This window comes from Gorilla gorilla, chromosome 5, assembly GCF_029281585.2.
Source record: "Gorilla gorilla gorilla isolate KB3781 chromosome 5, NHGRI_mGorGor1-v2.1_pri, whole genome shotgun sequence".
NCBI classification, from domain to species: domain Eukaryota; kingdom Metazoa; phylum Chordata; class Mammalia; order Primates; family Hominidae; genus Gorilla; species Gorilla gorilla.
This window is the reverse complement of record NC_073229.2, coordinates 64,440,561-64,466,600: the sequence shown is the minus strand read 5'-3', so window position 1 is coordinate 64,466,600 and position 26,040 is coordinate 64,440,561. Positions and strand designations below refer to the sequence as shown.

Genomic DNA, 26,040 nt, shown 5'->3' with positions numbered 1-26,040 from the left:
AAATTAATTCATATATAATTTATATAATTATATATGGCATAAATTTAGTTTATAATTATATATACTAATTCATTTATACACATAAAAACTGTACATAATTAAAAATAAGTATATGCATTTTCAGTAAGAAAAAAATCATTTGAGAGGAGAAAAAATGTAGAGAAATACCACATAGAGTAGTACTATAAGTAAGTGAGTTTGGAATTCTTAAGTCTGTGAGTATGGACACAAAAATTACTGAAATTTTTAATCTTTTTTATTTACTGAGGATTATTTTGGAAAACAAGATGATTCCAAGTTGGCAAAAATAAGCAATGTTCCAAAATAATCAGTAAATATGATTTCACCAGAAAATTATGAATGTGATTGGATAAGTATTGGGTATACTGGATTTGGTTAGGTTATAGAAGGTCTTAATGTTCAAGCTAAAGCATGGTGACTCCATTCTAAAATGTATGCTAGAGACAATTCAGATTCATCTAAAATGTATGAGACATAAAAATGCCATAAGGAAAAATCTGTTTTTAGAAGACTCTACTGGGTTGTGACCATGACATAAGGCCCTTCCTTGGTACCTAATTAGTGAACAATAACTCTCAGTCATAATAATCATATTAATTAGGAGAACTGTGTTTTTATCCTGGCTCTGCTACTAAGTCACTCATGAGCATAAACAACTCTACTTCTCTGAATCTCAGTTTACTAACATGTGAAATGGGAAGGTTAAATTAGATAATCCCAAGGAGTCATTTCAGGTTAAAAGTTCCTGAAATTCATGTTGATCCAGATCCCAAGGAATGATGTCAGTGCATAAGCAGTGTTTTCATCCCAACTCCCCGACCCCACAAAGAATAAAGCTAAATCAATTGTTCACAGTCCAGTTTGGATGTAATTATTTTGATCCAGTCTTTACTTAATTTAAAAAATTACAAAACATAAAAAAAAAAAATTTTCCCTAAGTGGTTCAATGCAGAACACTTGGGAAGTTAAGCATACATATATATATATATATATATAATATTTTACAACGCAATTACATATTGACAAATTCAATGAAAAAGTAGACCATCTAAATATTTTAAGAGATTAAACTTCACATTCTCTGCAACTAGAAAGACAATAAGCTACTGCATATCAGTACATGACATTCAAATATATTTTAAAGTGTACTTCCCCCTCTTAAAATGGCAGTGAGTATACATTAGTGCAACCACAAAGCACTTGTAAACTTTTTTCTGTTCAACATCATCCACGTCCATTAGAACAAATTCTGTTTGGCTGGCTCCAAGGCCTTTCTTGGGCCTGAGCTTTTCATGTTTTTCTGTGTTAACAGTTACAGCCTTTATCCATAACCGCAGCCATCCATCCAGAAATGCCCACCGTCTGAGGTTGGGAGAGCCGGTGGTATGTAGCTGAATTTGAAGAACTCTTTTACCTTTCTAAAATAAGAACATGGATTTGATTCAAAGATTGGAGACATAACTGTATACCATAAACAGATTTTTACTTATCACTTTTTAGGCAAGAATTTTTGCTAAACTGAGTAAGAGTCAGGCCACTGGCAGTTTTAGTGTGATTTGTGAGTGCTCTCTCTGCCTCTCTAGAGCCCCTAGTGTCAGGTAAGGGAGATAAGAAAGGACGCACGTCAGAGTTGGCTGACTTCATATCTATCTGCCTTGCTTTTAAAATACCAATGAAAGGCTGATGTTTAACAAAAGGTGCTTTATAAAAGGATCTATACAGCTGAGTTTTAATCAAATAAGTTGTAGTTCTTAATATATTGCAACTCTTGAGAGCTAGCAACATATCTGGCTTGTAACAGACTATGTAACAAGGCAAATGCTCTTCTCTTTTTTCATCAAGATTCGGTGTGTGGCTGTCAGAGGAAGTCATTAGCCTGTGCAGTGGAGTGCTAACCAATTAACACAGATCTAATGAGAGGGCACTGACAGAAAGCAGCCTCTTTTCTTGAAATTCAAACATCATCTCAACTTGATTTTTTTTGTCTTTCTGACAAGAAAAAGTACACCTTCCTTCAACACTAGGGAAACTCAAAATGTTTATTCATTAATTTCCATTCACCTCCCTTTAATTTACAATATGTACACTTCAACAATAACAGAAAAGTGAATTATCAAACTTCAATTATAAATACTGACATAACAGGTTAAATATATTTCTTAAGCACTATGTATGTGTTCTTCCACATTCCTATCGTCTACTTCAGATCTGAAATGCTGGCTCCCTCCTGGTACTCCTCCTCTAAGCAGGCTCTTCAGCATAGAATAGCAACTCAAAGGCCAAACCTTCTTGCCCAAGGTGAAAGTGGTCAGGCTTCGATTCTTCTTTAGAAAATGCTGTGCGGGGTCTCATTGGATGGCCTTGTGAGATCCGACCAGATCACTTTTGGACAAAAAGAGGAGTCAAAGAGAACTTGGGTTTCCAGAAAAAAATAAAGTGCTGCCCCCTATAAATCAGTCTCTGTGGAATAGGTGTCTTCCTAAAGAGGTAGAAATAATAGGGGGTATGTGTTGCAGATGCCCATATTTCAATAATACTGAACACTGTATCTTTAAGGGTTGCATCTTTAGGGGTTTAAAATGGACTGACTCCACTCATCTCTCTGATTTTTTCATAAGTAAGCCAGAACACCATTGACCAAGGGGTCTGAAAGATTAACCAAAGAAGTTAGTGCATATTTCAAAGCAATTATAAATAGTCTACATATGTGCATACATATATTTGAATGACAAAGTCATTTTGCAACCACTTAGGCTGAAAACAAATATTTTGGTATTTCACCTTTGTAAAGGACTTTATAATTTACAAAGCATTTTTATGTCTTATATATCACAGATTTCTCTAAACAACATCTTACAATAGAAAGGAAAGATATTAATATTGCTGATTTTCAGATGAGACCACTGAAGCTTAGCAGTCAAATGCCTGTTGACATGTTGTAGAGCTAGACCACAGGCTTCTGTTTTCCATTCTCAGAGTTCTTTTTATTGAACCATTACTGGCTAAAGGGCTGGGACTCAAGATGCCTGAATTCTAGGCAGGCTTTTCTATATCTAGTTTGTATATGGAGCATAAAAATAAGTCACTTTAGAACTTGAAAGTGAGGAAGGTGAAAGATTATCCATGGAGATTTAGGTCATAAAACCAACACCTGATGTCTCACAACATTTATATAAAAATTCACATTAAATAGAGAAAAGCCCTTCCAGTTCAGAAAGGCTTGTCTTTAACTTGAATGAAGGTATGGCTACATCTAAAGGAATTATAAAAGAATAAGGGTTAGAAGAAGACATAAATGCTAAAGATGTAAACAGTAAAGACACACAGGGAAATCACAGGGTAAACACTGGAACAGAGAAAGAGTGCCCTGGATCTAATAATTCCTGTCTAATTCAGTTCTAATCAAAATTGAACAGAGAGTAGCTCTATCATTCTAGAGTAGATAAATAAGCTTAAGCAATTAGAAAATCAAATGTATTTGGTTTTGTTTGTAAAGCAATGTTTATCTCATATTTGTCTGGAAATACTGAGCATGCTATATTAGTAAACTGAGAATTCACTAAATAGTGGATTTTGGAGAATATATCTTGGCTATTTAAAGGTATGATGACATAGATGAAATAAGGAATATAAAGCTACGATGATACCATATTCTTGTAATAAAAATGAAGTAAACCAGTATACTTGGAGTTGGATGAAGAAGGTAGAGGTCTTAGTTAAAAATCCCTATGCAATCATTCTTAATTGCTGTGGTAATCAACCTTCTTCATGTTAATGGCATTATAGCAACAAAATCCATAGGCAAATGAAATAAGTACTAACCAGGGACTGAGCAAAGCAAGGTCATAGTACCTCTACCCAGTAGAAGGGATCAGGATAGAGTTTAGCTGGATTTTGAATAGAGTTTTTAAAGAGTGGGAGATCATATAGCCAAAAATGTGGGTGGTATATAAATGGGATTTACCAAGCCTCTATACAGGAGTAGCACATGTGGGCATTATGTTTGCTTGCTGATTTTCTCGCTGATACAGCTATGAGCATTGCAAATAATCCAAGTGTATATGAACCCATATTGTTTCTTTTGGTCTATCTTTTGCAGTAAGGCTAGAGAAAAACCAGAAGCAGGGTCCCTTTTCATGCCTGCTACTGTGGAGTTGAACACATAAGAGCTCTCTTGGGTTGATTAAGTTTACAAATAAGCTCTTCCTGTTCTGAATCTGTGTTAAGAAAGTAACCTTCTAATTATTACTTGAGTACCCATATAGCTTGAATTTAGGAAAAAACACATTGGCCAGAGGACTTGAATATCTAGATCACTTGCCAAATGTGTTGTGCAGTGTGAATGAGCCAACTATTGTGGCCTGATCATCAGTGTCAATGAGATCAGCTGAGTCGAATCTGTATTTTCAAGGCCAAGGAAATGCTCATGAATTAGGTTTCTGTGCTCTGGGTCATGCACTGTGGCAAGTCAACCAGGCAGTGACTTTCTGGTGATCTTTGGTGGTTAGCCAGCCTTTCTTTAAATACCCCTCCACTGCTAGGAATGTCTCTTCAATTTTAAAACTTCTGTAGCTAGCTGCAGGATGTTGAGCAAATCAGTATATTGTATCAGTAAGGAGCACAGGGTTTTGAGTGGAACAGACCTGAGGTCAGTTCCCAGCTCTGCCACATACTAGCTACATGAACTTGGGCAAGCTTCTTATACTCTGAGCCATGATTTTCTTATCTGAAAAATGAGGATAATACTGCTTGATTTGCTAGGTTCTTATACAGTTTTAAAAAGTAATGTATGTAGAGCTTTGCACGTATTAAGTACTCTTTTTTTCCTTATTTATACTTCCTGAGTCATATGTATAAAGACAAAGGATTAAACAGAGTGGTCCCATCCTTTGTACTTAAATATTCTACTTGCCCCTCATCCCTCCTGACCCTGATTTTGTGTTTCTGCAATGGTCTCACTCATCCTCCTAGTTTCCTGCATTAGAAACACAGGAAGTCCCATTTGCTTTTTTCTGTCCCTCACCTTCTACATATAATCAGTTACTAAGTCCTATGGAGTTAACCATAAATGTCCCTAAAATTTATCTTCTCTCCATTTCTACAGTCATCTAACTGGTTAGATCATTGCTAAAACTTCCTTTCTTATATCCTAGCTTTCAATGCATCTACTATACGACTTCCAAAGTAATCTTGCTGTCAAACAAACCTTAGCACATTGCTCCCAGGCTTAAGCAAGTGCTCCATAGAGTTCATCTAAACTACTAGGCTTGGCCCACAAGGTTCTTCCCAACTTGGTCCTTAAGTACTTCTCTAGCCTTATCTCCTACCACCTCCCCTATGAGGACCTATTCTTCAACCAGACTGAATTTTCTGTAGTTCTTCAAACATAACAGGCCTACATACGACATGATGCCTATGCTCATGTTGCACCCTTATATTTCTCTTGACAAACGCCTATTGATGCCTCAAAGCCCAGATCAAATATCAGCTCTGTGAAGCCTCTTGCGACTTCCCAAATATGGTCATAGCCATTTCTACTCCACTATCTGTGTTCCCACAGAGTACTGTTCATACCACTGGTAAAGCAAGAATACAACCTCCTTAATAAGGCTGTGTTATTGGGTGTCAGGCCACCTGGGTTTGATGCCCTGAACCACTCACCTGGCCAAGCTATTTAGACTTTTGATGCTTTTTGTTTCCTTCTCTATAAAAGAGGGATATGATAGTAACCTGCTGCACAGATTGTTGGGAAAATTCAACGAGTTAAGTCATGAAAATGATTAGCACAGTGTTGGCCATATACCAAGTGATTCAGTAGTATTTATTTAGTAATTTTTATTATTTCTGTAATTTTAACTACTTACATGTTTAACTTCTACATCTCATTGTAAGCTCCTCCAGTGCAAAGTGTTACCAGCACTTATAACAGTGCCTGGTTTATGCAGGCCAAATCAAAATTTACCTTTCCAGTAAGAAACAACCACAGTTTTGACATAATTTCAAGGTATAATCAAAACCACCAAAATAACATCTCAAACTCTGGTATACTTTTATCAGGTATTGCCAAGGGCTTTGGCTATTACTTTCATGTTAATACACAAATACCTACTATTCCTTGATGATATCATTTATTATCAACATTTCAATTACCATCTATATGTGGAAAATGCTCAAATCTAAACCTCCATCCCTGTATTCTCTCCTAAGACATAGACCAATATATTCAGTTTGTCATCTAGACATCTCTGCTTGGATGTTCTGTGGGTATACAAAATTTCATAGGTCTTAAACTAACCTTATTTTACCCCCAAATCTTCCCTGCAGATGATCCCCGTTTTAGGAAATTACATCATCATCCTCAGTTGCTCAGAGCAGGAATCTGGGAATGAAGTCTGACTTTTCCTTATCTTCTCCAACCATTCTCCCATCCCCATCCAATCAGTCATGTTTCTATTCCCTTTCTACCTCCTAAACATGTTTTTAATCCATCTTCTATTCCCACTGTCATACTCTTGTCCAAGCCACCATTATCTCTCATATATCACTACTCCTGGCCTTTTCCCAATCCACACAACAGGCAGAACAAATTTTCTAAAAATGCATATTTCTTCAAACTGGTGCCCATTACTCTTCTGGCTCATATGGTCCTTCCTAGTGTGGTGTCTGCCTCTCTGTGGTCTCACCCCTTGACTCTCTCCATGAGGTCTCTGTGGCTTGGTCTGCTAGGTTTCCTTGAACTCACCCTGCTCTCTGTCCGCTCCAACTGTCCCTCTATAGAGAATGTTTTTTTTCCTGCCTTCTTTCCTGGCTAAGTCGTACTCATTTTGCAAATCTAAATTCAAAAGTCCATTCTCCGGGGAGGTTTTCTTAATTGCCAGCTTAGGCTGTACTTATTTGCTATATATTTCCATAGCATTATGCACTCTTCCCATAACATTTATCACTTATAGTTTCTTATTCAAAGCTGAGTCCTCAGTACAGGGCTTTGCATGATGTAGGTACTCAATTAAAAAGATACATATAATATTACATTATATATAATTGTATTATAATATATTGTGTTAATTTTTGATTGCTTGAATTTCTAAACCTATAACTCACCTATTCTTTCAAATGTTTTAACTTACAAAAAACATCAGCACTTTGTTTTTATTATATTTGCTATGTTACTTAAACAAGTCTATCTAATTCTACATTATAGAATTAGAATTCTATATTTTATTTGCTATATTGCTTAAACAAGTCTATCTAATTCTATATCTTAATTCACTGCAATGAAAAATAACATCTAAACCAAATAAAAATGACATAATGTTTTCTTACTAAGCAGAGTTTTGTGGTAATAAATATTAATGGGTAATGTAACATTTGCTATCAATGTAACAAATTTTTTTGAAACAGTATTTTTTTTTGTAGGAGAGGTCTCTAGTGTAAAATCTGTATATATATTCCAAAATATTGTATTAAAATATGACTCAATGAAATACTAAAAATTTTACATTACAGAAAATCTATTTACTGGCTTTATAACAAGACTATCAACTTATTCGTTAATGGATGTAACTTATTTTACCTTACTCTACCACAGAAGGCAAGATAACTCTGAGGAGAAGTGAAAGGAAATAAAAGAAGATTTAAAAAAGAAAGAAAGGACCTTGATTTGGGGGGCAGGGCCATGCTTCAAACCAGAAGAGAAAAGGGAAAATGCTTATAAATTAAAAGTAATTTAAGTACAAAGAAAAAAAAACAAAGGAAGTAAACCTAACTTTACCATTCTCAGCCAAGATGGTAAAAAGCCTTTATATAGACTCATGAATCCTTCACCTTGAACAGCCTGAATCAAGCAGTCAGTCGATGATTTATACAAAAGTCCCCTACAAAGGAAACAAGATCCTTTTGTTAATTTTTTTCTGTGTAAAAAAATATATATGTACATAAAAATTGTCTAAGGAATCTTACAAAAATTAAATGTTGGCCGGGCGCGGTGGCTTACGCCTGTAATCCCAGCACTTTGGGAGGCCGAGGCAGGCAGATCATGAGGTCAGGAGATGGAGGTCATCCTGGCTAACACGGTGAAACCCCGTCTCTACTAAAAAAATTAGTCGGGCATGGTGGCAGGCACCTGTAGTCCCAGCTACTCAGAAGGCTGAGGCAGGAGGATGGCTTGAACCTGGGAGGCGGAGCTTGCAGTGAGCGGGAGATCACACCACTGCACTCCAGCCTGAGAGACAGAGTGAGACTCTGTCTCAAAATAAATAAATAAGAGTTCTGCTAGTTTAGAAAAATATTTGTGGTTCTACAGATACAGATAACTTGTTTTGATCTTAAAGATATTTTCAAGGTTAACTTAACTCTTCTGATTCATGCCACCCTTGATCTTATATTTACAATTCACTCTATCTTTTCTCTTCCAGGGAGAACATACTATTTCATATCAAATCAGATGCTCCACGTTACCTACTCAAGTCATAAGCATCTGAAGAAAGTGCTCTGTAAATTCTCAGCAGAATATGCTTTCAACAATTCTTTAAAAACAATAAAGTCATAATAAAAACCTTGTGTCTAAATAATATGATTGTTAATTAGCTTATCTCCCCAAATGCATGTCACTTTTTCATCAAAGAGCAGGTAATTGCATAAAAATAATGCGCTCAATTTTCTCAAAAAACACACAAATACATTTCTATCAATACAAAATGCAGAGATGCATCTTTAAAAAACAAAGGTATTACAGACATTCAAGCACATGGATATTGAAGACTTTTTACCTACCTTCCTTGTTTATCTCGTGGTTGATTCATTATTCTGCTTTTGATGACATCGGCTGGTGTTCCCAGAATAGAAGCTACCAGTCCAGAACATAAACTATAAATACAAATAAATGAAATTGAAAGATGGTATGTAGTAGTTTGTAGCTTAGGAAAGGGAATGTGGTATTCAGAAAGAATATAATACTAAATATATTCTTATAAGCTTCATAATGCTCTTTTTGCTTAAAATTAATGCTAAATTAATTAAAGAGGTAGAAAAACAACAAAAAGAATGTCAGTCAACAAACAGGCATTGTGCACCTGCTGGTGTCAAGCATTCTTCTAGGCAGTGAACAAGACAGGTAAGACCCTGCCCTTGAGGAGCTTATACTTCACTTGGGAAAAGGCAGAAGTCAAATAAATAATTTCAGAAGCTGACAAAAGCTATTAAAAAAACATGGGGAAGTGTGACAGGGAGCAACTGGGTGACAGGCAGTCAGGGAAAGCTCCGGGGGTGACAGCAGAACTGAGTGGTTACAAAGGACACATGTATATGAAGACCTGAAGGAAGAATGTTACAAGAAGATAGAACAGTACATGCAAAAGCCGAGTCAGTAATACTCTTGGAGTGGTTAAATTCACATGCGTGTGTGCATGCGCGTGCACACGCACACCCCTACCTCCAAATATTTGACTTGACACTATTACACTTTTAGGGTTGTCTACTTTTAGGGTCATCTAAATAGCATAGGAAGTTTTAGAATTTGGAAACGATCAGAAGCTAAATGAAATCACTATAATGTCAAGGGCAGTAGACATCTATAAAATAAGTCATTCTAATGGATAATTTGAAATTGTGTTGCAAAGAGATCAAGGTACTGCTCCTTCCTGGAAAGCCCTTCTTATCCCTTTCTCTGAAGAGACACAGCCTTTCAAAACCCTTGTCTATTTCTACCTCCTTTGTGGATCCTTCCAAGTGGTTTTTTCCTTCCTCTGAACCCTGTAGTAACTAGTTGCTTCCTTTTAGCATTTCCTGTAGAGTGTTTTTATATTTGTCTTGTTTTCCTGGTTGGTAAGTTCCCTGGGTAGGAATTGAGTTTACCCCTTTGGTGCCCACTGCAGAGCCCTGCCCAGTGCCTTTAACATAAAAGGCACTCAAACATATCTGTTGAAATGAGTTGGAGAGTCCATCATCATAGCCTGTTCCTGGGATGGCCCCATCAAGATGCAAATATTTTGAGAGGTTTAATCCAAAACATCCTACAACTTTGTCTGTCTCTTCCCCATTCTAACTGCAAGAAACTTTAAGAAATTTCTCTTTATAAATGTACTCTTCTCTAAAGGTGATGCCAGTACAATCCCAATCAAATGAGCCTAAAGAATTTATGTCAAATATGGAAGAAAAAGTGATACAAAAAAAAAAAACCAGAGTCCAACTAAAACGATCCTTACCTTGATAAACCGTGAGTCATGATATTGTCCTCAAGTGGTGTATTCAATACCAAGTAGTGTTTCACTGTATCATAAGTGGTTAAATCTGGCAATGGAAAAAGTTTAAATATTCATCAGTCAACAGTGAATGTCTTTTGTGTCAAGAATATGCTAGGCTTGGGGCAGGAATGTGTACCAGGATGAAAGCTACCAAGGAATCCTTGTTCTCAAGGAAAGCACAGCTACAGATAGAGGGAGAGAAAAAGAAGAAGAGACAGAAAGTCAAATGTATCATTTAGACTCCTTAATCTAGCTATGACTAAATTCAGCTCAACCCCTGGGCCTTTCAGTATTTGAGCCAATAAATTACTTTTTTAGCCAAAGTTGAATTGAGATCCTGTCACTTATAAATAAAAGGTCCTGACTATTATTCTATATTAAGCATTTTATACATTTTCAAGACAGGGTCTCTGTCACCCAGGCTTGAGTGCAGTGGCGTGATCGCGGCTCACTGCAACCTCCGCCTCCTGGGCTCAAGCGATTCTTGTGCCTCAGCCTCCCAAGTAGCTAGGATTACAGGTGTGCATCTGGCTAATTTTTAAACATTTTTGTAGAGATGGGGTTTTACTATATTACCCAGGCTGGTCTCCATCTCCGGAGCTCAAGAGATCTGCTCACCTCAGCCTCCCAAAGTGCTGGGATTATAGGCATGAGCCGCCGCGCCTGGCCCTTTTATACATTTTTCTAATGGCAATGAAGAGCTATGGAAGGGTTTTAAATAGGAGAATGACATCACAATGCTAGAGTTACATAAAGTTAACCCACACTAAAGTATGGGGAAGTAAGTTGTAATGAGGCAAGAATGGATAGGTACATTTGATCACATTGGGGGAAACAGCCATGGACAAAATGAATAAAAATCCTTGCTCTCTGTTGTGGGATGAGACAATAAAGTAAACTACATGGTGTTTCAGATGCACTTGCTCTTGAAGTAAATGCCCTGAAGACAAAGAAGGTAAGGAAAGGGGACAGAGAGTACCAGAGGGTAGGGAGGAATAGTTTCTATTAATTTTAAATTGGGTGATCAGGCAAGACCTCTTGATAAGTGGACATTTGAACAGAGACCAAAAGAAAGCATGAGAAAACAACCCTGTAGATAGCTAAGAGAAATTGCCCCAGGCAAAAATACAGTATGTTTTCTAACCCTGAGTCAGGAGTCAGCTTGCTGTGTTAGAGGAACAGCCAGAAGACTGGGCCGGCAGCAGCAGAATATGCAAGGAGTAGCAGAGTCTAGATGATGAAGAGCAGAAGCCAGGGGAGGCTTTTGAGCAGAGGAGTGACTGCCCAAGGTTACTATTTAGAACTTAATAGAACTTAATAGAACTCAATAGTTCCTATTAAGAGTAGACTACAGGAAAACAAGGCAGAGCAGTAATCCCAGTAAGCGATGATGACGACTTGAATTAGGGAGTTGTGGAGCCCTGGTCAGATTCTGGATAAATTTTGAAGAATCAACAGGATCAGCCAGCAAACCGAATATGGAATGGGAGAAAGAAATCAAAAACAACTGCAAGGTTTTGAGTGTGAACAATTTAAAGGACAGAGGCACCATTTATAGGGATGGTGAAAATGAAGACAGACAGTTTTAAATTAAAAAAATAAGGTAGTAGCAAAGATAATCTTGATAAATTCAGTTTCAAAGGCATAGTGGGGCAAAATGGGAATGGGGTAGATATGGAAAGACTAGTTAGGAGGCCTCTGTAGTGGTCCAGTAGGAGGGGATAAATAATACTTGGACTACAGAATGGCTCCAGGGATGGAGAAAAGTGTATGAGTTTGAGATATATCTGGAAGATGGAACGACTGGATTTGGTGACTGCTTGGATATAAGCAATGGAGCAAATGAAAGAGAAGAGCCAAAAATCATGCCTGAGTTTCTGCTTGTACAGCTGAGAGAGTGGTGATATATTTTTGAAATTATGAAGAATGTAGAAAGAATGGTGTGAAAGAAGAGTTTCTAGCTTCTTTCTCATACTAAGAAAGAATTGGTGTGATAAAAGAGTTTGGTTTGGACACATTCAAAGTAATGTGCTTGAGATATCCAAATGAAGATACTGAGTAAATAGCTGGAACTTGGAAGATAAATTCTGGCTACAATAGATTTTGAACCAATGAATTAAGAAAGTACAATCATAAAGATTTTCTGAAAATCAAAATATCCACAAATATACAGTAGACACAGACAGACTCTAATAGCAAAGCTGAAAACAGATTGACTTCCTTTGATGTTTAGGTGATATATTTCTGGAACCCTCAAACATGTTATTTATATATTTCTTACAACCATATAATTGGTCTTAGAAAGGATTATTTCATTAATTCATTCTTCAAATGTTTATTGACTACGTATGAGGGTCTGGGAAAATAAAGATGAATAAAACACAGTCCTTGCCTTCAAAGGGTTTATAATATAGTGGAGGATATAGACATGCAGTAGCAGGCAAGGAAAAGAGACACAAGCAATAATAGCTATAGAAACACACAAAAGGGCATATAATACAACATGGCATGGGGGAAGGGATTGTGGCAGGTTCAGGAAAAATATATTGGTGAAGAAGACACCTTAGCTGAGTATTGGAGGACCTCTAGAAGAAAACTAAGTAGAAGAAGAGGGAAAAGGACAGAAAATACAGAGGTGAAGAACAGTTTGGTATGTGCAGGCAGTGGAATCTTTCGGCTCATTACCGCACCACTCTTTGCAAGAGAATCAATGAATTGCTTAGTTCTCTGAAGGCACAGGCCACATTTTGCAGATCTTCTAAGTCACATTCCAAAATTTCCACTTTATTTTGTGGGTGATTAGAAGCCAGTGACAAGTTTTAAGGACACCAATAATGTGTTAATATCTGTGTTTCAAATAAATCACTCTGGATACCGGGTACACATTTGAGAATGGAGGAGGAGACAAGTTAGATGGCTGTGGCAGTGGTCCAGCTGAGAGGTTTTGAAGGCTGGTGGTGTAGAAATGGTCATTTTAAGGATACTAAAGTAGTAGGTATAGGAGGGGAAAAACTTCTTTTTTTTTCTTTTGAGATGGAGTCTCGCTCTGTCGCCCAGGCTAGAGTACAGTGGCGCGATCTCAGCTCACTGCAAGCGTCACCTCCCGGGTTCACGCCATTCTCCTGCCTCAGCCTCCCGAGTAGCTGGGACTACAGGCACCTGCCACCACGCCTGGCTAATTTTTTGTATTTTTTAGTAGAGACGGGGTTTCACCATGTTAGACAGGATGGTCTCGATCTCCTGACCACGTGATCCGCCCGCCTCGGCCTCCCAAAGTCCTGGGATTACAGGCGTGAGCCACCGCACCCGGCGGAGGGGAAAAACTTTTAAGAAATATTTGGGAGACAGAATTGGTAAGTGAATATCAGAAGTGAGGGGTAGGGATGAGTTAAGAGAACATTCAGGTTTCCAGCCTGGGGTGTGAGACTGTATAAAAATTGATTATTTAGGAATAGAAGCAGGATTGCCAGGGGAAAGATTTGGACAGTCTGGATATAATAATGATCAGATAGCTGTATATATCAGTTTAATCTTAAAGGAAGGTCTGGACTGGAGGGGAGGCCTTACAAATAGTTTAGCCTTGTGTCCTTATTGTCACAATTTGCCTATTTTAGTAAATCCTATCCTTTTCATACATCACTGTAGAATGAAGCAAAAATGCTCTGTGGAAAATATTCAATTATGACCTAGAACATCTATACAGCCAGTCAACAATATATGGTCACCAATATATTATAAATAAAAATAAAACATAAATTTTAATTTCCCTAATATAAGTGCTTACAACTATTAAGGCAATTAGGACTTTTTAGAATTTAACAAAGTTTTCATTACCTCCCATATTCACCAGTGCTGCTCTTTGTATATTGGGTACCCAGCCTGCCCAAAGCCCTCGTATTCCTCCTTCAGCTAAGATTTTTGCAAAGGCATGATGTACACCACGAAATCTAAGGAGAATAATAATTAAATGTGAAAACTCCATGTATTCCTGTGTACGAAATGCAACTGGGTAAGCTTCACTTATAGCTCTTATAATCTGGAGTAAATAACATCCAGATATAATTTATCCAGAATTATTAGAAATGAAGCAATCTATGTAAGTCTAATTTACAGATAAACATAATAATCCTTTAGAAAAAAGGCCAACATTTGACTTAAATATTTTTAATCAAAATCTTTATACACTGTATCATCCTCTTCTCAGATTATTAAATGGATAAAAATACCTTTCTTGATATTTTATATTATCAGTACATGTATTAATTATAGGAGAAAACCAAAGGTTATCAGATTCTGGATTAATTTTACTGGTGATGGAAGGGACCTGCAAATTTTTAGAGTTCATCAAATAATGACATTAACAACAATTAATCTCATAAAAAATGACAGACTAAGAAGTAAAAAGGACAATTTCATAAAAAGTTCTTAAAATGGAAGAATTTTAGCTTCAAGAAAATTTAGTAGACTATCTTTATCTTGCTCATTTCTCTATAGATAGATGAAGAATGGTGCTGAAGAAGCATAAACAAATATGGAAACTTCTGGCATTAAAAAAAAGTCTGAGCTTTATGCAGTCAGAAAAACCAGAAGTCACATGCCACCTTCACCACTTACTAGCCTGTGTGGCTTTTACTCAGGCATCACACTCTCTGAATCTCACCAAAAAGATAATATCACATATTTATTGGACACACATAATTGCTGTTATGCTACATGAGAAGTTATGATCATGAATGATGATCACTGTAACTAAAATTTATGGAGCACTTACTAAGTACCAAGCATTTAAGATACATGAGATGCATGTTAATACCGAAAACTCTGTGAGGTATATAATATGATTCTAATTTACATTCGAAGAAACCAAGGCTTAAAATGGGTAAAGAACTTGACTATGATTACAAAGCTAAAATGTGGTAAAGACTGGCTTTGAATCCCAGGCTGTCTGATCTCAATGTTCATGCTCTTTACTGTAGTATACAGACTTGTCCCCTATTACAGGTTAATATAAAGAGTTTGATTATTAAAGTGTACTACATTAGGTGCATTCAAACCAAAAATTTCTAACATTAAGAACAAAGAGGGGAAAAAAACTGAGTGATCAGTTAAAAACTCAGATATTCTGGATCCTAATAACCAGTTTTCTCCTCCTATTCAACAAGGCAGTGTGACTTCTCCCTGTTACTTAGTCATTAGAAGTTGTTATAAGATGACAAACTGGGCCCTGGGGTTCTATAAACTACTTGGTTAAGTCACAGTGGTACCCTTTTCTCCTGTGCTGTGCATATTCTTTACATGCTTTGAAGGCTGAAGGGGACCCTGGGCTGCAGCAGCCCAGTCTCCTTTTCCACTGAGTCAGCTACATGAAGAGGGGCAGACAGCAGTGGTCAGCGGTGAAGATGGCCCCAAACCCTCCTTTGCCTCTGGCTCAGCTGCAGACCTGGAGTGTTCAGAGGAGCAGCTCCCTTTGTACTCAGCTCAAGTCATCCTGTAATTACTTTTTTTCTGGGAAAGGTCTATCCATCTGCAGGATTTTGTCCCTTTCCCAGGGGAAACTAAGTGGTATTTTAATAAACTGTTGAACATGAAACCCTTGGAAGAAAGGTGGATTTTAATAATATAGTGTAATGCAATGGGAGGATTTTATATCCCAAAGCCATATTAGGGAAAGAGAGGGCTTCAAGATGAAGGAGGAATGAGATTCAACAAGAAAGTTGGGACAATATGCAACGTTAACCTTGCTACTCTCTTTCTGCAGGAGAAAGGGAATGAAAGCAAGGTTTTTCACACTAATGAGCAGTCAGGCATGTTAACCATCATGACAGCCTTTTGAGGGAGTTTATAAAGATGAAAACCCAAGAGACCAGAAATGTTAAGTGACTTCCACAACACCAAGCCACAGTGGCAAAATTGAGATTCACACCAGGGCAAATTTTAATAATCAAACTGTTTATGTTAACCTGCAGTAGGGGACAAGTCTAGCCTTGGCTGGGAAAAGCAGCAAAGAACATTACACACGTATAATTTGTCTGGTATAGAACATGTACACTTCCTAGTGCAAAGAAAAGATCCAGCTTAGTTTTCCTCTTAATGAACTTCCAGATTAAAAAAGTCAGAAGTAATATCTTTTTACTGCATACTGGATGATAATTCTATTAGGTACTTGTTAAAAATATGACGGTGGCCAAGGGAAAAAGAGAGGTATTGGTTAATTGGAGAACTTACCGCAATGGTTTTCCTTCCAGTTTCCTTTTTCCTTCCATTTGCATCTGAACCTTCACTAGGTCAGTTGGATTGGCTAAAAACTGGCCAATAACACCAGCCATCATCCCTCCAATGACTGATTTCCTAATTGTAGAAGGAAATTCTTTTTAAAGTTGCCATTAATTTCATGAATTTTATAGTGAACCAATACTGAGCTGGTACAGGGCCTAGGTAAGAGATTTCAGATCAAGCAAAGAAAAGGATATACCCAAGTAAGTCACAGAGTAAAGTAAACAGTTTGACTGTTTACTGATGGGAGGTTAAAGGAGTACAATGAGTGAAAATTTCAGGCCTTATATGGCCTGACATCCAAAGGAAAGAGCAGTTGCTTCAAAGATATACACATCTGAATTGATAATTTAATTGTAGTTTAATTCCAACTACAGGGGAATAAAAACTGCATAGATGTAGTCAGCCTAACAGACAAAGGCTAGACTCCGGTCAACTTTAACCCAGATTACTGCAGTAGTCTCTTGGGGAAAATAAGCATTTTATTTCCTTTTACTTTAAAATAACTTGAAGAGCTACAAATGGGTATAAAAGAAAAGTCTCCTTCTGACCTCTATGTCCAGCTCCCCTCCAGCGAAGCAATCACAATTACTATTTTATTATATCCCTTGCCAGAGATAATAACGAATTCACTGAATGCTCATGTCAGGCACTGTTCTGAGCATTTTAAAAATACCATTTAGTTCTCATATCAACCCTCATGACAGTGCTGTCATTCTCTCTGTCAGATGAGGAAACTGAAGCACAGAGCAGTTGAATGGCAGCTCAAATCACACAACTAATCAGTGGGACAGCCAAGATGTGAATCCAGACAGCCTGCATGCAGAGCCCACAGTCTTAAACACTAAGTTATGACTGACAGTTTGTGCATACACAAGCATATCTGTATAAATGTTCCTTTGTAAAAGCGCTAACATAGAATGTCAAGTTGTACAGTGTTCTGCACTGTTTTCTTAACAGCATATCTTAAAGGCTATCCCTATCAGGTCATATAGAGCAGCCTCATTCTTTTTAATAGTTTGATAGTATTTCATTTTATGGATATGCCATAATTTATTTAACTAGCATAACTTTAAGAAATCTGAACATTTACATAACATTTGCTAGAGCCTGTCAAATTGCTTTCCAGAAAACCTTTATCAATTTGCACTTCCACCAACAACCTGTGAAAATGCCTGTTTCTCCACACAATGATGAGCACATACATTATCATATTTTTTCTCTTTGCATCTCTCATAACCACTCTTTTCTCTGTATTTTTTACATAATTCTAATTGTTTATTCATCGACTCTGTTACTGTAAGCTGAATGACGGCAGGACTGTTTCTTTTTCATTACTATAGCCTCAGTATTAAGTATAAGAGTGGCATACCATACCATAATTACCCAATAAATACCTACTGACTGAATGAATTGTTCTGATTGGGTCAAAAGGACATTAAACCTATCCACCCTAAAAGTTCTGGTACAATATTTCCTTTGCACTTTTTACCTAAACCTTTCCCTTCTGGAAGAAATTCCAAAACGCAAGGACTATAAATCTATTCCATAATTGACTCTGGGAAAGCAATTAGTATAGCTTAGTACATTACAATTTTTCAAAAACAGGATAAAGAAATGTTGCCTGAAAGGTGAAACTCTACATATTGCCCCTTTTTATAGCTGTGACTTGGATTTTTTTAACCCTAAGAAAGATTTTATAGGCATCTTTCCATGTTAGTCATATGAAACCCACCTCATGCTTTCAATAGCTGTGTTATGCCATAAATATATCATAACCTACTTAACTGCTTCCAAATCAATAGTTTAAATTAAAAAAATAATTTTCTATCATCAACACTGCTACAGTCAATATCTTTGTGTCTGTCTAATGCATATGTAGAAGCATTTATAAATGATTATAATCACAAAGGGGTTACACGTTCAAAAATGTTAACAAGTCATTTATGCTCCAAAAAGACTATAGTAACTTATATTTCCACTAACAGCTTAAAGTTAGTTTTAATTAATTCCCCTGATTATTGGTGAGTTTGAACATTTTTATGTTTAATGAACGTGTATATTTCTTTTGTGAACTGCCTATTGGTATCCTTTCCTTATTTTTCTATTGTGCTTTCTCTCCCTCTCTCTCTCTCTCTCTCTATACACATATACACACACACACACACACACACACACACACACACAGACACAGAGGTGAAGAACAGTTTGGTATGTGCAGGCAGTGGAATCTTTCAGCTCATTAGTGCACCACTCTTTCCAAGAGAATCAATGAATTGCTTAGTTCTCTGAAGGCACAGGCCAGATATTGCAGATCTTCTAAGTCACATTCCAAAATTTCCACTTTATTTTGTGGGTGATTAGAAGCCAGTGACAAGTTTTAAGGACACCAATAATGTGTTAATATCTGTGTTTCAAATAAATCACTCTGGATACCGGGTACACATTTGAGGATGGAGGAGGAGACGAGTTAGATGGCAGTGGTCCAGCTGAGAGGTTATATATTATAATTTTATATATATAATTATATATATATGTAATTTTTAATTTTTATTTTTTATTTTTTGAGACAGAGCCTTGCTCTGTCACCCAGGCTGGAATGCAACAGTGCAATCTCGGCTCACTGCAACCTCCACCTCCTGGGTTCAAGCGATTCTCCTGCCTCAGGCTCCTGTGTAGCTTGGATTACAGTCCCCCACCACCAAACCCAGCTAATTTTTTGTATTTTTAGTAGAGACAGCGTTTTGCCATGTTGGCCAGGCTGGTCTCGAACTCCTGATCTCAGGTGATCTGCCCACCTTGGCCTTCCAAAATGCTGGGATTACAGGCGTGAGCCACCCCGCCCAGCCTGTGTTTTCTATATTTCTATTTATTTATAGGAGCTCTATGTATATTATTTATAGTAACTGATTTTTTCAGTTTCTGTTAAATAATATACACTTATATTCATCATCTCACCGTGTCCTATAAAAACACTTAATGGTTTGTATTACTTCTCCAGCTGTGAAAACTGAAGATAAAAAAGGTGAAGCAGTTTGTCCAGGTTATACAGTAGCAGAGCAGGAATTTGAGCCCATCCCTGTCTGACTCTAAAGCCGAGAGTTCTTAATAAAAAGAGGAATAAAAAGGTACTCTATAAGAATTCTTTCAACAGTAAAATACTAAATATCTCTATATATGCAATTTATATATGCATATACATGTATGTCTGTATACATCTGCAGTAAATGCTCAATTATCTGGACTTATATTGTAATTATTATTTTAAGTCCATAACTTAAGGCAATTTGGGTACAAATGTACAATTTTACATAAACCTAATAAACATTAAGGCATTTGGGGCAACAGCATATTATTTTCCAAACAAAACTTACCAAAGGGGATAATGCTCATCTTCACTTTTGCCAAACACAACCTCTCGGAGATGTTCATATGTGACCATTCGACCTCCAGAATACACTGGGTAAAAAAGATCATTAAAAAGGTAACTTTGGCTATATGTATCTATATGCTTGTGTATGTATAAAATAAGAGGACATTCCGACATGGCCTAGTCAATCTCTCTAGCTGTGTCTTTGTCTCATGGGGCTGGTGCTTCTAACACGTGGGCTTCTTGATGCTTCTCCAAATGGGGCATGCTCTTTTCAGACTCTGCCCTTCCCACACACTGTCTGATCTTTCTAGAATGAATTCTCCCTTCTCTGCTTTACTAACATCTTCTTGTCTTTCAGGACTCAACTCAAAAACATGTTTTTCAGAAACTGCTCTCTGACCTTTTTATCATATTGATTAGAAATTAACTCTTCTTGCTTATCTTTCCATCAGACCATGAGCTTCTCCAGGCAGGCTCTGTGTGTTTGTTTTTACTTACCCCAGATGCCCTAGTACATACCTTGGTACGCAGCAGGCATTTTCATTAAATAAATATACATAATTTCATTGGAGAATTTATTGTAATTTTTCAGCTAAGCATCAAACGTATGAAATGAATCTTAGCTGTAAAACAACACAGTGAACAACAAACTACAAATGAAAAGAAATGAAACTCAAAACAATAATGGGATGCAAAGAAGAAAATATTTTTAAAAGGATGCAAAACAAAATAATTAAAATCAACACATGGTATTTGTACAGAGAGCTTTTCTCGATGTTTTAGAAAGTTGATGAAATATTTTAAGATACTCAAAAATATACAACTTGGAAAACCAGTAACAGTCTCTGCACACAATTCTAGATAGTTTTTGATGATACACCCTAACTTACTCATATGGAGAACTGAATCTTTAAAAATATTAAGCCAGCAAATTTTAGAAATTAGAACTGAGCACTCTTCTGATCAAGGATCCTTTCATGCTTCAGGAAACATTATGAGGAGAAAAATGCCAAACCTATCCTACCTCCTTTGAAGCCAACTTTGTACACAAGCTAAAAAATCAAGTCCTCCTCTTGTGAGTGCCACTGTGGAAGCAGAGCAGAAAAATGTTCTAACTGGCATAGTTGCAACCATCTTCCTTTAAGGGTGACTAAGGCCCACATAGCTAGTTAGGTAGCCTTGGAACTGGGGCAAAAATCACCTGTGTTGCATTTACACTACAGCCAGTGTTGGATTAGGCAGTGAACTCTGTTCTCTTTCAGAGTAGCCTGGTCTTAGATTATGAGACATGGACTCATGAGATTTGGCACTGTAATAAATATGTGTTAACTTTCAAAAAATATGAAAAATTTAAATTCTGTGTTTAAAGTTCTTAAGTGAAGAAAAATGATAATCAGCTATTCACTTTTTCTTTCTTAAACCTATACAAATTTTTATTAAGAAAATTTTCAAACACTGAAAAGTAAATAATATATAACTCCCTCTATCTCTACCATTGAGATTTATCAACTGCTAACATTTTTGCCATATTTCCTTAATTTTCTAACTTTTTAAATTTATTTTGTATTTTTTATTTTTTTGAGACAGAGTTTCGCTCTTGTCACCCAGGTTGGAGTGCAATGGCATGATCTCGGCTCACTGCAACCTCTGCCTCCTGGGTTCAAGCGATTTTCCTGCCTTAGCCTCTTGAGTAGCTGGGATTACAGGAATGCGCCACTAGGCCCGGCTAATTTTTGTATTTTTAGTAGAGACAGGGTTTCACCATGTTGGCCAGGCTAGTCTCGAACTCCTGACCTTAGGTGATCCACCCACCTGTGCCTTCCAAAGTGCTGGATTACAGGCGTGAGCCACAGCACCTGGACCAATTTAATTTTTTTAGAGATGGGGTCTTGTTTTGTTACCCAGGCTGGAGAGCAGTGGCAGGATCAAAGCTCACTGCCACCTTGAATTCCTGGATTCAAAGTGTTTTCACACCTCAGCCTCCCAAGTAGTGGGGACTACAGTCATGTGCCACCAGGCCTGGCTAATTTTCTTACTCTTTGTAGAGACAGGGTCTTGCCATCTTGCTCAGGCTGGTCTCGAACTCCTGGGCTCAAGCAATTATCCCGCCTCGGCTTTCCAAACTGCTGGGATTATAGGCATAAGCCACTGTACCTGGCTTGCTTCATTGTTTTTTGCTTAATTAAATATTTTAAAGTGGTTTACAGACTTCATGACAGTTCATCCCTAAATACGTGAGTATGCGTTTCTAAAAATTTAGGACAGTAACTTCTTAATAATAATCGGTAGTTAATTTTTTTCTTCTTAAGAGACTATATGTGTTCTGGCTGGGCACGGTGGCTCACGCCTGTAATCCTAGCACTTTGGGAGGCCAAGCCAGGTGGATCACCTGAGGTCAGGAGTTTGGGACCAACCTGATCAATATGGTGAAACCCTGTCTCTACTAAAAATACAAAAATTTCACAAGGTCAAGAGTTCGAGACTAGTCTGATCAACATGGTGAAACCCCATCTCTACTAAAAATACAAAAATTAGCCAGGTTTGGTGGCGTGTGCCTGTAATCCTAGCTACTCAGGAGGCTGAGGCAGGAGAATCGCTTGAACTCGGGAGACAAAGGTTGCAGTGAGCCAGGGTCACACCACTGTGCTCCAGCCTGGGCAACAGAGCGAGACTCTCTAAAAAAAAAAAAAAAAAATTAGCCGGGTGTGGTGGCGTGCACCTGTAGTCCCAGCTACTCAGGAGGCTGAGTCAGGAGAATCGCTTGAACCTGGGAGGCAGAGGTTGCAGTGAGCTGAGATGGCGCCACTGCACTACAGCCTGGGCGACAGAGTGTGACTCCATCTCAAAAAAAAAAAAAAAAACCTAAATAATAATAAAAAAAGACTATGTGTTGCATGTGTTCAGTTGTTGTATCAGTAAGATAAAAAAACTAGCTTGTTTTTGGACAAACAGAAAAGCACAGGAGACAAACACAGAACTCATAACAAACTTACCAGCTAGAATCAAGATAAATACCTACGTGTCTGTAAATGGCGGGTGTCACTCCTTGCCAAAGCTTTAGAAAGCCTTCCTCTTCAATGATCCCTAGGGCTGTGCGCACCATTCCCCTATAGGGGGCAGATTCTCTTGCACCGTCTCCCAACCGAGCAAGAGCTGCTTCTCCTTGCATTTGGAGTCGAGTTTTTGTGAGATCCAGGGGAAAGGTTGCTAACAAAAACACAAATGCAGGGAAAAACCCACAACATTCAGAGAAACAAACAAAAATCTAAAATCATAGGAGTAATATTTTCCCAAGACTGGTTGTTCTCAAATTTTAGAATATATCAGAATCAGCTAGGGAGATTTTAAAAATTAGAAATTTCCTAGCCCCGTGCCCATGGATTCTAATGCAGTAGGTTGAAGAGGGTTTAGAAACTTGATTCTCACACAGTCCCAAATTTAAGAATCACTACGCAAGAGCATCCTGGATCACTAGCAAAAGAACAAAAACAAAAACAAAAAACATTAACAATAAAAATTAAAATGACAAGCCTTGGGTTCTTTCTATTCAGAAATTTAACTTCAATATCTGTTAGTCATTAATTTTTGCTTTTCAATGGGAAATAATTTAAAGTATCCATATTGTGTGCCATCCTCTTGACTGCAGCCATGATTATTTGAGATCTAATGTAACATTAGAATACTGCACTATATATTCTTATGTACTATAACAAATGCTAGATGAAGCTGAATTCTATAATTTCGTGAGTGATGTTCACATGCAGATGAATGACTGACATAATGTTTGAGATACAGAAGATGTAATGGAGTTTATAATGTTGTCTTTTATATGCAAGGGTCATAAGCTCAATATCCTTTCAATTAAAGCATATATGGAATTATTTTTCCGGCAGTAAATTATATGCATCGCCTACTCATGGCCTCCTTACAAGTACTAACTGTATTTTGGAAAAATTTTTTGGTTTTAAGTTTTAAATTAGATACAGACCTTTTACCTTAATACAGTTAAGCTAAACGGCCTACATAAGGAAGATAGAGCTCATAACCTTATACAGAAAATGTCCTGAATAATTAAAATAATAACATTCAGACAAGTTCATGAACATTACTTACATTATATAAGACTTTTCAATGACCACCACCTGACACAAAACCTTAGTATACCTTTTCCAAGAGAAAACAATGTGGGAAAGGGAAGTGAATATTAAATCTTACCACTGGTTTTTGGAAAAGTTAGTATCTTGCTGACAGTTTCCCTAGAACAGAAGTAGCTTGCATAGACTTCAAGCAATATTTTATTGACATATGAAACCTGAAAAATCTTAATAGATTTCTCCATATTACACAGATTATGTCTTTCAAAATAAGTTTTGTTTTCTCGCTGGTTTGTTAAATGATGCTTCAGGTTCCTGAAGTGGTTTGTAGTTAAAACCATCCCACATTTTGATTCCCAACCACTCTCCACACACAATTCTCTCCATGAATTTTTAACGAGGAATAGTCCTGTATAAAAGCCATTGAGTCAGAGGGGGACACATCAGTTAAAAATAAAACCTGGAAATATCATTCAGCAATCTGCTTTTAGATCTTTTTAAGCTGATGAATTTTATTTCAGTAAAAACAATGAAAAGTAAAAATTCTCCATCATTTTCGAAAGGAGAGACATTAAAAAATAGAGGGGCTAAAAGGCAAAAATGGAAGAGCACGAAACAACTGATCATGGCTGGCTATGCTAGAATTAAAAAATAAACTCTTAAAATAGGACCAACTAACATTTACAAATGATAACGCATCAGAACTGTTCTTTTTATTTTTTTGTAACATGCAAGAAAATGTAAGGGTAATCTTAAAATACACAGTTAAGGCTTCACAGGAAACACATGAGTATACTACTCACAAAATCCTTGGAATAAACGCTACTTGCTCATTCAAGGGCATCATCATTCCACTCTAGATGGCCTCTTAAAGTTTTTTCTTACTCATGTAGGCAGATGTAACTGCTCTTCTATGCTTTTATGACACCTAATAATATCTTCATTATAACAAGTAGCACATTATAATTGTCTTTCTCTGTCTCCCCAGCAGCCTGTAAGAAGGTCAGAACTGGGTCTTTTCAAATATATATCCACAGTCCCTGGTATTGTAGGAATTATAAAAATGTCGCAACTAATGGGTGTCCTGCCTTGGGTTTAGCAATCATATATTATTGACTTCTCAGAATCCTGCAAGGTAAACAGTATAGATGAATTACACTCAAAGAGGTCAAGTAGTCGATGCTCTGTGAGTGGCAGGTTAATAACGGAAGTCCCACAAGGTAGGTCCACAACTTGGACCCACAAGATAATGACAGTGTGGCTGTGTAAGACTATAAACCACAGAGATGATCTCAGTAAGGATGGAAAACAGATTACGTTTTTAAAAAGGTCATCCTCATGAAAAGGAAAATGATTCCTACAGAGGAATGACAGCTCGCGAAGCTTCTTAAAGTACAACATTCAAGCACCACAGCACATGCCTAAGGGAAGCATTAGAAGAGATTAGAAGGAAAAGGCCGTGGAGACCTCAATCCCTCCTCCTCCCACCGCGGGCCTGGCCTCCACCGCCACCTCTGCCAGGCGGGCATCGAAGGGGCGACCTCTCCGATGCGCACTGCCGGGCGCGAAGCCGCCCGCGCTCCCTCCCCCAGCGCGGCGCGTGCCACTGGCCCGGGAGGCCCAGGCGTGGGCAGCGGGGTACCTAGCTCGGCCACGGTAGCCGCGCAGCCGGACAGTAGGAATTTGCTCGCTCGGGGCCATCTCTGGGTCAGCGGCAAAAGCCTCTCCTCCTCCTCCGGGACGGACATTCAGCAGTAGCGCAAGACGATAACGCACTCCTTCTCGCCGCTGCGCTGCACCGCGCCGCGGCGGCCGCTTCCCTGCCAGGGCGGCCCCTTTTCAACCGGCGAGTGGCCGGGTGAGGACCATTTCCCTCGTTCGGCTCGGCCGGCCGGACCGGCAACCTTCCTAGCAGTCCCAGCTGGAGTGGTCCAGCTGCCCCTTACACCCCAGAACAGAAAAACACAGCGGAGCCCAGGAGGTTACTGGGCAATGTAGTCCGCCGGGCTCCGCTACGTCTCTGATTGGCCGGCCGCGG

General features: G+C 37.9%; 2 protein-coding genes across 5 annotated transcripts in view; one reads left to right on the top strand and one right to left on the bottom strand.

Moving 5' to 3' along the window:
• PLA2G7 (phospholipase A2 group VII) overlaps nucleotides 1–8,575 on the top strand; it is a 65,222-nt gene extending 56,647 nt beyond the window's left edge. Inside the window, exon 14 of the mRNA XM_055391805.1 lies at nucleotides 8,436–8,575. The gene's annotated coding sequence lies outside the window, so the exon portion shown is untranslated. The remainder of the gene's footprint in view (nucleotides 1–8,435) is intronic.
• Nucleotides 882–26,028, bottom strand: SLC25A27 (solute carrier family 25 member 27). Of its 4 annotated transcripts, none has more exons than XM_019029656.3 (9): nucleotides 25,645–26,006; nucleotides 22,924–23,115; nucleotides 19,910–19,994; nucleotides 16,488–16,610; nucleotides 14,097–14,209; nucleotides 10,224–10,308; nucleotides 8,794–8,886; nucleotides 7,793–7,895; nucleotides 882–1,439 (listed from the first exon to the last, which is right to left on the bottom strand). In XM_019029656.3, the coding sequence occupies exons 1-9, from the start codon at nucleotides 25,748–25,750 to the stop codon at nucleotides 1,149–1,151; spliced, it is 1,191 nt and encodes a 396-aa protein (XP_018885201.1). In that variant the 5' UTR covers nucleotides 25,751–26,006; the 3' UTR covers nucleotides 882–1,148. The 4 variants fall into 4 exon arrangements, with proteins under 4 accessions (XP_018885201.1, XP_018885204.1, XP_018885202.1 ...); XM_019029659.3 differs by lacking the exon at nucleotides 882–1,439 and adding an exon at nucleotides 2,038–2,403 and having other exon boundaries at nucleotides 25,645–26,028; XM_019029657.3 differs by lacking the exon at nucleotides 882–1,439 and adding an exon at nucleotides 2,038–2,667 and having other exon boundaries at nucleotides 25,645–26,021.
• Between the last annotated feature and the right edge of the window lie 12 nt (nucleotides 26,029–26,040).